The following is a 12,137-nucleotide window of genomic DNA, read 5'->3' on the forward strand; positions in this document are numbered from 1 at the left end:
GTTTGCCTTGACATGCCTTGTATTAAACTATATTAGTTAACCGCATTTAAACTTAAACGTGTGTGTGTGTGTGTGTGTGTGTAAAGTCATCAAAAATTTTTCTTTAACTCCAAGAAATTAAGATACTGAAACTTCCATTTCATGGATAAGATATCCCATTTAACTTAAGAAAATTTGCAGTTAATTGTGTTATATTTTTTACTTCCTGCTGGACTTTATAATTATCTCCTGGCTAGGTCTTGTAATGTAAAAGCTTTCTCATTTCCTCCAGCTGTATCAGTTACATACAGCATACTTGATTTTCATGTTTGTCTTAATATAACCACTTAATTTTTCAAACTTGCTTTTGCTTTATTTTAGAGTTGTTGTTTTTTTTAAAAAAAATAGTCCTATCAGAGAGTACCTTACATGCCTAACAGCATAGCCTGTTTCTCTCCCAGCTGATAAATGACAAACTATTCTGATAGTGGTGTTAACCTGTTGAATCTTAGTACCTGTCTGTCACTGTCCTGCAGCAAAGCTTTGACTGTTTTGTGTGTTGTTTTTTATTTCCCCACTGTGGGTTTTTTTTCTTTTGGCATATTGTGTGAAATTTTGGTTTTTGTTGTGGTGTTTCTGACTCTTTGTGCCTTTCCTTTTGTGTTTGTTTTCCCTCCTTTTCTCAGTTTGCAGCGGGGCCTCGACCTCCCCATCATCAGGTACTGTACCCTTGCCCCTTCACTATCACCCTTAACTAATAAATAGGTGGGGGCTTTAGTAGCTGCTAACTCTTAGAATGCTGCCATCCCATAGAACTCCTCAAATTACTCATTTAAAAGTAGCTTTTATCTGATATAATTCAGCTTTCTTTGTCCTTCATTAATCTCACTGCATTTTGTTATTAACAAATCCATTTGCCTCTGTTTATGGCACATTTAAAAAATGCTACAGTTTTTTTCTTCTTAACAAAGATTGTTTTTAAATTTTACAATTTTGAAAAAGTTAGATACTAAGTGTTTATAGATTTTGTGGATATTTGTAGTAAGTTAAATTTAACTGAATGAAGCAGGCAGCATTCTATGGGTTTTCTGTTAACATTCCGATATAACCTGTATTGATGTGTATAAAATAGCATTAGTATTTCTAAAACCACTTAAACTCAGTTACTAACTTAGATCTAGTAATAAGTTGATTAAAAATAATGTACATCCATTTGCTGGATAGAATTATTTTTATTATTAGAACACATAGAAAATAGATACCTTAATTAATTTAAATAACTTTATCCTATTGGTTTTTTAAATGAAATAATTGTATAAATTAAAATTTCAAAAGTATGTATGTGAACACTGTCATTTAGTAGCAATCTATTTAGAGGTGGCAAGACAGAAGGACTTGCAGGGTTCTCCCTCCAACCCCCAGTAGCTTTTTATGGGGCATTCTGAACCATTTTCTTCTGCTGAAAGAGCTTTGGTTTAGAGTCTGTTCATATTACAAGCTTTACTATGTAACCAGCTGGTTAAGCAAGTCTTTTTCTGCATCTTTGTTTCCTCATATGTAAAATGGAGATAAATAACCTCTGCCTTAGAAATAGTGTAAGCATCTGACACAAAACAAGCAGTCAGTAAGTGGTAACTGTCTTTAATATGATTGTTATGGAACAAAGTCTGGTTGGATAAAGTAAATGTTACCAGTATTTGCCTGTGTTATCATATTTACAATTCTTATTACTGAGTAAATGGATATTGTTTAGTTGAAGGCTTCCAGTGATTTAAATACCTGACTCTGTTTCTCAAAATGTACTCCTTCCAATCTGGAGGATGTAAAGGCAAAGCAAATCTGAGTTATTAAAGGTACTTTGCAGGAGGACGGCTATATGGGGTGGATGGCTATTGTTTGGGTTTCATAGTGAAATAAAACCTCAGGGTATTTTTTTTTTAATTCAGAGATAGTATTGTAAAGTATTAATACTTTAAGGCTTGGACTTCGCCATCAGCTAGACCTAGGTTTGATTCTTCCATATTAACCGAGTGTTCTTGGATAAATCATTTACTGCTCTCCACCTTAGTTTTCTCACCTGTAAAACGGAGACAATAATACCATGTTGAAACTATTATGAAAAGTAAATTAGGTAATGAAAATAAAATGATTAGCAGGGTGTTTGGCACATAGTAACTAGGACATATGATTAGTATTACTACTACTAATAATAAAAATATTAGTTTCTTATGTAAAAGAGTGTTTATAATTAAAAATTTAGTCCAGGGCCATAGAAGCATGGCTTAAATTTTAATCCAGGGACAAGGCAAATACTCCTAAAAGAGGGAGACGTTGGGGATCTTTGCTCAAGAAGCAGAGGGAAAAGAAACTATTTATTTGAGAAATAACTGCAAAGGAATTAGGACAAAAACATTTTCTGATCTCCTTTATGTAAGGCACCTGTTAATTTCTTTGTTCACATGCTTGTTTTTTTTCAAACCTTGGTTTATTTCATAAGTCATTTCAGATTGCTTAAGGTAAACTATTAGTAGAAGGAATTAACATTACCATTGACCACAATTATTTTGGTGGATTTTATACACTGTAGATTGATTGAATGATGAATGAATTTTGAAACAAAAACAGTATTGCTAAATAGGCCAGGTACGGTTGCTCAAGCCTATAATCCCAACACTTTGGGAGGCTGAGGTGGGTGGATCACTTGAAGTCAGGAGTTCGAGACCAGCCTGGCCAACATGGTGAAATTCCGTCTCTATTAAAAATGCAAAAATTAGCCGGGCGTGGTGGTGGGCACCTGTAATCCCAGTTACTTGGGAGGCTGAGGCAAGCGATCGCTTGAACCCGGGAGGCAGAGGTTGCAGTGAGCCAAGATCATACCACTGCACTCCAGCCTGGGTGACAGAGCAAGACTCCCATCTCAAAACACAGAAACAAAGAAACAAAAAGAATCATATTACTAAATAGCCTGGGCCTTTCTTATTAAGACTAGTAACTCTTTTAAAGACTGTTGATCAAAAAATTTAAGTTCTTAATGAAAATACAAGAAACTTTAAGGTTGTGTTTCTGCTACTTGAGTTCGATAATAGTGGTTCTAAAATTAGGATATTGTATTTAAGCATTTGTAGTGAGCTTTGGGAAATTCTGTTTTCTAAGACAACTTTTTTATGAGCTTTAAAATTATGTGGTACATTTTGTCTTTCTTTAATTCCAGCAGTCGGGGAAAATGTTCAGAAATCTCTGTGAGAAAAGATTGATTTCAGCCCGCATTTTCATGTGCAGTATGACTCAGTAAAGTGTTAGCAGATTAGTCGTTTAACTGTATGATAATGCTCATGAATTTATGGCTAGTTTTGATTATTTTAAAAATCGAAGTATAGGCTGGATGCGGTATTTGATGCCTGCAATCCCAGCAATTTGGGAGGCTGAGGCAGGTGGATCACTTGAGCCCCAGAGTTAGAGATCAGCCTGAGCAACATGGCGAAACCTCATCTCTGCAAAATAAAAATAAAAATACAAAAATTAGTTTTGTGTGGTGGTGCATGCCTGTAGACCCAGCTACTCTGGGAGGCTGAGGTAGGAGAATCACCTGAGCCCAGGTGGTCAAAGTTGCAGTGAGGTGTGATTGTGCCACTGTACTCTAGCCTGGGTGAAAGAGTGAGACTTTATCTCAAAAAAAAAAAAAAAAAAAAAAGTAGTATATATGTTTATTATATTTATTATTTATTTATTACCAAGAAACATAATTATCATCTAACAATAGTTCTTGGAGGTGAGTTCCTAAGATGCAGTATAAATCCAGAGCAATGATTTTTAATTCAGAAAATTCAGGTAGCTGGAACTTTTTTCTTTGTTATCCGTTTTTTCCTGAACACCAGTTAAATTCTTTTCATCATATCACTGAGAATTGAATAAGGATGTCTGTACCCTTGCCTCAGGCAGCAACAGTAATTACCTTGAATAGAGGAGAAGAAAGACATGGGGTTGGAGTGGCATAGCTGAGCAGGGCTAACTGAACCGGCATTATGTATGGTATAGGATAAATTGTTAGAAAGAGTTTGCTATTTTGCATCCACAGGAGATGTGGGGTCAATTTGGTTTGTTTTACTATGGAATAGGTATTGGCATTTGGGTGGGATAACCAGTTATCAAAACTGCTGTATATAATACAATTAATTTAGCATCCTTTGGGCTTTAAATGCTAGTAGAATTTCCCTAGTGACAATTAGAAAACAAAGCAAAACAAAACCAAACCACCACTGTACATTTCCAAATACCCTCCATGGAAGTGACATCATTTCCCATTTGAGAATCGCTTACTGAATCTGTATTTCACAGTATCTTCTCTTCAGATCTAAAGTCAGGTAGCACCTAAACCCTGAAAGATTTATAGAGGAGCTGCTCATAATACAAAACAAGACATAGAGACTTGCATAATGAAATGAAAGCTGTTGGAGGAAACATTGAGTGGTATACAGAGAATATACTTTTAAAGGGAAAACACTCATGTCCTGGGATATTTTGGGTTTGACATACTTAAGACTTAAAGTGGAATTGAAGGCACAAATGGTTTTTTCATCTGTGGTAGTTTGCTTTGGCCAGTGAATAGATTTCTTTTTTGTCCTTTATTGCATTATTCATCAGTGGCTACCTTTCTGATCACTTTAGATCCTTTCATGCTTTGATCTCAATTTATTTTTTGAAGGAATTTGTTGTTGGATGATGTTTTTAATGATCGTTGTTTCTAAAGTCCAATAGCAAATATAATAACTTTTTGTTGATGCTTAGTAAAAATTGCAAAGTATGTTCTATAGCTGTTGCAAAGAAAAAATACAATTATTTAGGTAGGCTTTTTGGAATTAATTGCTTGTGAAAAGAAAACATCATCCAGTTTAGTAATCTAGAACTTAAATATTTTTTCTGTGTAAGATGGAGTTACTTGAATTCAAGTAAACAAAAAATAACAAGATTTTAAATGGTGTAAACATTTTCTTTGTTCTTAATGGAATCAAGAAACTGCTTTGAGTGTATTCCTTGGAACTTCTTTTATTTAAAAGGTCTTTTAACTCTGTTTGGAGGGGTAGAGCTCTTTTTGAGTCCCCACAAATCAAGTGCGCCATGCTCCAGTTAGGATTATTTCAGCCACATCTTCTTCCTGATAGTACTGTTAGTTTTTGTCTTTTGTGGAGATTCTTCAGATTAATAAGGATGTGCTATTCTTTTGGCATTTTATAACCTGAAGAGCTTTTAGAATTAACAGTTTTTTTCAAAGATGAAACAAGAAATACTAAGTCATTTTATATGCAAAACACTCTTGGCTTTAGAAATATGTCAACTATTTTTGCACTGATGCTTGAAAATCCCAAGGTAATTAGGAACTGAAAGAACAGAAAGTACGCTCAGAATTATAGCAAGCCACTTGGTATAATTTAGATTCTGGCCTGTGTTGTTTATTTTATGTATTTGGTCATTAAAATCTGTGTAGTTCTGGTTTAAAGTTACTTATGTTCCTGTCCTTATTTTACTTTTGGGTTTCACAATAGAGATCAAGTGTTGGTTATATACTATGACTAAGTAGTCTTTTCATTATGAGAAAGACCAGGGAAATAGTATTTTAAAGTGTTCATAGGACAAAACACTGTGCAGTTTTTTGATATATGATTTTGGTTCACATACTTTTCACAAATGCTGAAAAATATGCTGTATTCAAAGCAGTGGGATTTAGCGTAAACAAATAATGAGCTTCATAAAACCAGCGTACGCTGTCAGCAGGAGGAGGAGGAGGAGGAGGAGTATGTGCCATCAATCTTTCAATACTTGGTGGCAAGCATTGAAATTGTGCGTGTTTTCCTCTTGTGGTTTGGTTCTTTTTGTGAAAAAGAAACTTTTGAAAAGAACAGCTGATTTATGTAGATTTCTTTTTCATTATGATCCCTAAAGGTTTCTTTACTGAAAGTTTGTGGTGTCATATTCCTAGTCGAGATATATTTGTGTTACTATAGGCAATTTATTAGATTTGGAAAGTAAAATAAATGGGCCAGACCTGGCACAACAGAGTTAAATGGATATGAATAGCAAGCCATCTCAAGCATCTATACGACCTTATGACATCTTAAATTATGATCTTATGAACTCTTTGTTTTTTGGAGCTTGATACAAGTGAATGATGGGTGGTTTTATCTGATATCTCATTCACAAGGAGTTGTATAGTAGCAGCATAAATAGTGAAGAAAATATATGTTGGGAGTCGGTAAAACTGGGATTCAATTTCAGCGTCACTACAAATTATCTTTGGGCCTCAGGTTTCTGATCTTCAAAATGGGTAAAATATGCTCATAAATGATATAATACTGAGATGGTATAATAACTGCATATATTTCCTGTGGGTGTTGTGAGGATAAAGTACCTGCCTATCACAGTGTCTGAAATGTAGTAAGTCCTTCGTAAGTGTCAGTTTCCTTTAGCAGCGAGACCGCCTGCTTTTCCCCTTTTCCCAAGCTATTTTTTAGCATGAGTGAAGTATTTTATAAGGATGCTTATTTCCAAGACTCTCCCTTATGATCTGACAGAACACCTCCTGTTCCTGACATAAACCTCTAGGGTAGCACTGTGTAATAGAATTTCTATGATGATGAAAATGTTCTGTACTTGTGCTTTTCACTGCTGTAGCTCTACTAGCTATATACATGGCTATAGAGCACTTTAAATGTGGCTAATGCAGCTAAATAACTGAATTTTTTTTTTTTTTTTTTTAAATGAGACAGAGTCTCACTCTGTCACCTAGGCTGGAGTGCAGTGGCACGATCTCAGCTCTCTGCAACCTCCTCCTCCCAGGTTCAAGTGATTTTTGTGCCTCCGCCTCCTGAGTAGCTGGAACTACAGGTGTGAGCTACCATGCCCTACTAATTTTTGTCAGGATTTTGCCATGTTTGTCAGGCCAGTCTTGAGCTCCTGACCTCAAGCGATCCGCCCATCTTAGCCTCCCAAAGTGCTGGGATTAAAGGCGTGAGCCACTGTGCTTGACCCGGAACTGAATTTTTACTATAAGTAGTTAAGTATGGCTTGTGGCTACTGTATTGAACAACTCAGCTCTAGGGCTTCCATATCCCGATTCTTAGTAAAACCTAAATTATGTAATATTGACCACATGCAGGGAAATATAGAAAAAATTTAGAATGGATAATCTGCATTATAAATTACCATGGATCAACAGATTATCAAATTGACACCTGAGTGATGTCCCATTATGTGGACTCTTTAAAGCTTGTCCCTTTATAACTTGCCAGCAAATCATAGCACTGTTCTTCAAGAGTACTTTAGACTTTTAAAAGATATTCACCAAGGAAATTTCTAATTGCAGATGTTAGTTTTTCATCTTCTAGTAGGCTGACCTATATACTGAAGCATATTTTGTATTGCTTTGCAAGTTAATAAATACAGGCATGCCTCGGAGATATTGCAGACTTGGTTTCAGACCACGACAATCAAGCAAATACTGCAATAAAGCAAGTCATGTGAATTTTTTGGTTTCCCAGTGTATATATGTTATGTTTCCACTGTGCTGTAGTCTACTAACTGAACAGTAGAATTATGTGTAAGAAAATGATGTACATATAGTAATTGAATACTTTCTCTTTTTTTTTGAGATGGAGTCTTGCTCTGTCGCCCAGGCTGGAGTACAGTGGCGCAATCTCAGCTCACCGCAGCCTCTGCCTCCCGGGTTCAAGCAATTCTGCCTCAGCCTCCCAAGTAGCTGAGATTACAGGCACGTGCCACTACAATGGCTAATTTTTGTATTTCTGGTAGAGACGGGGTTTCACCATGTTGGCCAGGCTGGTCTTGAACTCCTGACCTCGTGATCCACCCACCTCAGCCTCCTAAAGTGCTGGGATTACAGATGTGTGCCACCGCACCCGGCCGGTAATTAAATACTTTCTGGCTAAAAAATGCTAATGATTATCTGAGTCTTCAGTGAGTTGTAATCTTTTTGCTGGTGAAGTGTCTTCAATGTAGATGGGTGCTGACTGATCAGGGTAGTGGTTGCTGAGGATTGAGATGGCTGTGGCAATTTCTTGAAATAAGACAAAGTTTGTCACATTAATGGACTCTTCTTTTTCTTTATTTATTTGTTTGTTTTTGAGATGGAGTCTTGCTCTGTCACCCATGCTGGAGTGCAGTGGCATAATCTCTGCTCACTGCAACCTCCACCTCCTGGGTTCAAGCAGTTCTCCTGCATCAGCCTCCTGAGTAGCTAGGACTATAGGCACATGCCACCACATCCGGCTAATTTTTTGTATTTTTAGTAGAGCTGAGGTTTCACCATATTGGCCAGAGTGGTCTTAAACTCCTGACCTCAAGTGATGCGCCCGTGTCAGCCTCCCAAAGTGCTGGGATTACAGGTGTGAGCTACTGCACCCAGCCAATGGACTCTTTATTTCATGAAAGATTTCTCTGCAGCATGTGATGCTGTTTAACAGCATTTTATGCAAAGTAGAACTTCTTTTATCATTGGAGTCAATCTCAAACTCTGCTGCTGCTTTATCAACTAGGTTTATGTAATATTCTAAATCTTTTGTTGTCCTTTCAACAATGTTCACAGCTCCTTACTGGGAGTAGATTCCATCTCAGGAAATCACTTTTGTTTTGCTCCTCCATATGAAGCCAGTCCTCATTTGTTCAAGTTTTATCATGAGATTATCATGATAAAGTCAGTCATATCTTCAGGCTCTACTTTTTTTTTTTTTTTTTTTTTGAGATGGAGTTTTGCTCTTGTTATCCGGGCTGCAGTGCAGTGGCGTGATCTCGGCTCACTGCAACCTCCACCTCCCAGGTTCAAGTGATTATCCTGGCTTACCCTCCTGAGTAGCTGGGATTACAGGCGTCTGCCACCATGCCCAGCTAATTTTTTGTATTAGTAGAGATGGGGTTTCACCATGTTGGGCAGGCTGGTCTCGAACTCCTGACCTCAGGTGATCCACCCGCCTCCACTTTCCGAAGTGTTGGGATTACAAGCGTGAGCCGCTGTGCCCAGCCCAGGCGCTACTTCTAATTCTAGTTCTTTTGCCATTTCCACCGTATCAGCACTTACTTCTTCCACTGAAGTCTTGAATCCCTCATAGTAATCCATGAGTATTGGAATCAGCTTCTTCCAAATGCTTGTTAATGTTGACATTTTGGCCTTCTCCCATGAATCAGAAATCTCTTCTCACCTCCCCTCTCCTCTCCTGTCCTGTCCTCCCCTCCCCCCCCTCCCCTCCTCTCCTCTCCTCTCTTTTTGGGGGAATAGGGTCTCACTATGTTACCTGGGCTAGCCTCAAACTTGGGCTAGAACAATCCTCCAACCTCAGCCTCCTAAGTAGCTGGGACTCCAGTCATACACCACTGCACTCAGTAATGTTCTTAATGGCATCAGCAATGGTGAATCCTTTCCAGGAAGTTTTTAATGTAGTTTGCCCAGAACCATCAGAGAAATCAGTATGTATGGCAGCTGTAGCCTTACAAAATATACTGCTTAAATAATAAGGCTTGAAAATCAAAACTACTCCTTGATCCGTAGGCTGCAGAGTGGATGTTGTGTTAGCAGGCATGAAAGCAACATTAATCTCTGTATACATCTCCCTCAGAGCTCTTGGGTGACTAGGTGTTTTCCCAGTAAGCAGTAATATTTTGAAAGGAATCTAAGCTCTCTACAGTGGCCTTAAAATAGCCAGCAAACCATGCTGCAAACAGATGTGCTATCATTCTGGCTTTGTTGTTTTATTTATAGGGCATAGTCTGAGTAGATTTAGCATAATTCTTAAGGGCCCTAGGATTTTCCGGATAGTAAATTAGTATTGGCTTCAAATTAAAGTCACCAGCTACATTATCCCCTAACAGTAGAGTCAGCCTGTTGAAGCTTTGAAGCTTTGATGCCAGGCATTGACTTCTCACTAGCTATGAAAGTCCTAGCTAGAGAGAAGTCAATGTATGACATCTTGTTTCAATAGATGGCTGTTTCATCTACACTGAAAATCATGTGTTTAGTGTAGGCACTTTCATCAGTTTTCTTGGCTGGATCTTCTGGATAACTTGAAGCAGTTTCTCCATAAGTACTTGCTGCTTCACCTTGCACTTTCATGTTACGGAGACAGCTGCTTTCATTAAACCTCATGAGCTAACCTTTGCTAGCTTCAAACTTTTCTTCTATAGCTTTCTTACCTCTCTTAGCCTTCATAGAATTGAAATGAGAGTTAGGACTTTGCTTTGGATTACATTTTGGCTTAAGGGAATGTTGTGGCTGGTTTGATCTTCTATCCAAATTGCTCTTTCTCCATATCAGCAATAAGACTGTTTTGCTTTATCATGTGTGTTCACTGGAGTAGCACTTTAAATTTCCTCCAAGAACTTACTCTTTGCATTTACAACTTGGCTTTTGAAGTAGCTTTCAGCCTATCTCAGCTTTTAACATGCCTTCCTCACTTAGTTTAGTCATTTATAGTTTTTATTTAAAGTGAGGGATGTGGCACAAGACCACATAGAGGCCACTGTTCAGTTATTAATTTCCATATAATGGCCTAACTTCAATATTATTGTGTCTGCTGAATAGGAAGGAGAGGAGAAAGATGGGAGCGGCAGAGGACAACAGACAGTAGGTGGAGCAGTTAGAACACACACAACTTTCTTAAGTTTGCTGTCTTCTATGGGTGCAGTTCATGGCACTCCCAGTTACAATGATAACATAAAAGGTTAGTGATCACACATCACCGTAACAGATATAATAATAATGAAAAAATTGAAATATTGGGAGAATTACCAAAATGTGACAAACACGAAATGAGCACATGCTGTTGGAAAAATGGTGCTGATAGATTTTCTCAACACAAGGATTTCACAAACTTTCAATTTGTAAAGAATGTAATATCTATAATGCACAATAAAGCAAAGCAGAATAAAATGAGGTATGCTTGTACTCAGAACTTTTCCCCACATGGGAATATCTAATGTGATTAAATAGGATTTTTCTAGTTGCTGAAAATGAAAAGATGTTTTTCAGAGAATTTCTGTTATATAATTTGTTAGAGGTGTTTTTGTCTTTTCATACTTTCACTGAGCAAAGTCATGAAAAACGATATTTCATAATTAACAGCACGTTCAAACACCATTTGTTAGACGTTTTTGATGAGGAAGCTTTGGGTAATGATATGAATTATTGCATCTTTAGAAGGATTTTTTGAGAGGAAACGTTTTTTATTCTGGCTTCTAGAGTGTTTCTGAGAAAGTAAACAATTATAAGTATGCTAAATTCAGCCTCTGTTTTAAAAGTATCCTATCTTGTTGGATCTGCCCAAAATACTACCTCAAATGAGAGTTTTCACCGTCCTCTGCCATCCTTCTGGTGTATTAATAATAAATCCTTGAAAGATGAAAGAAGTAAAACAGATTGAAATGAAGTTTAGAAGGTGAATTTTATGTTGTGCATGGCTCTCTTTTCTCTGCCTAGCTCTTTGCAGCATTTTTATCAGTTACTTGGATAAGTGACATTTATGTCAGGTTTTCCTTTTTTTTTTTTTTTTTTTTGAGACCGAGTCTCCCTCTGTCGCCCAGGCTGGAGTGCAGTGGCGCGATCTCGGCTCGCTGCAAGCTCTGCCTCCCGGGTTCATGCCATCCTCCTGCTTCAGCCTCCTGAGTAGCTGGGACTACAGGTGTGCACCACCACGCCCAGCTAATTTTTTTGTATTTTTTTAGTGGAGACGGGGTTTCACCTTGTTAGCCAGGATGGGTCAGGTTTTCTAATGATCCTGTAGTTTGACAGTGTCATGCAGTCGGTACAATCTGAAATGATGGCTTGTTTAGCCAGATAAATTTTCAGAGTTACAAACTACAAAATCCTCTATATGAGCTTCAAAACACAATTGTAAGAGTACACACTGAAGTGAAGAACATGGCTTATTTAGCCAGGTTATGTATAAAGAGGATTTAAATGCTTTAAATGAGTGTCAGTACCAATCAGTAGTAAAATATGGTTGACAAAAGTGCTCCTGTGATTCTTGGTTTCATTAATGGAATTGGAGCTGGCAGGAATAAGAGAGGTATATTGCCCTTTCACTCAGCAACAAATGTTTTTTTTAGTGAGTGCCAGGTACATTCTGGGCAAACCCCACCTCGATAACTTTGTGTTGGAA

At 37.5% G+C, this 12,137-nt stretch overlaps 1 protein-coding gene across 32 annotated transcripts in view; it reads left to right on the forward strand.

Annotated features, from left to right (window-relative positions):
• The window catches only part of EIF4G3 (eukaryotic translation initiation factor 4 gamma 3), a 361,242-nt gene that overhangs the window by 177,759 nt on the left and 171,346 nt on the right, over nt 1-12,137 (forward strand). For 16 of the 32 annotated variants that reach the window (XM_054502694.2, XM_054502727.2, XM_063667500.1 and 13 more), the window contains one exon: nt 666-698. The exons of the other annotated variants lie outside the window; for them this stretch is intronic. In XM_054502694.2, the coding sequence (XP_054358669.1) occupies nt 666-698 (33 nt within the window). The remainder of the gene's footprint in view (nt 1-665; nt 699-12,137) is intronic. 32 annotated transcript variants of the gene reach the window in all.

This window comes from Pongo pygmaeus, chromosome 1 (genome assembly GCF_028885625.2).
Source record: "Pongo pygmaeus isolate AG05252 chromosome 1, NHGRI_mPonPyg2-v2.0_pri, whole genome shotgun sequence".
Classification (NCBI taxonomy): Eukaryota; Metazoa; Chordata; class Mammalia; order Primates; family Hominidae; genus Pongo; species Pongo pygmaeus.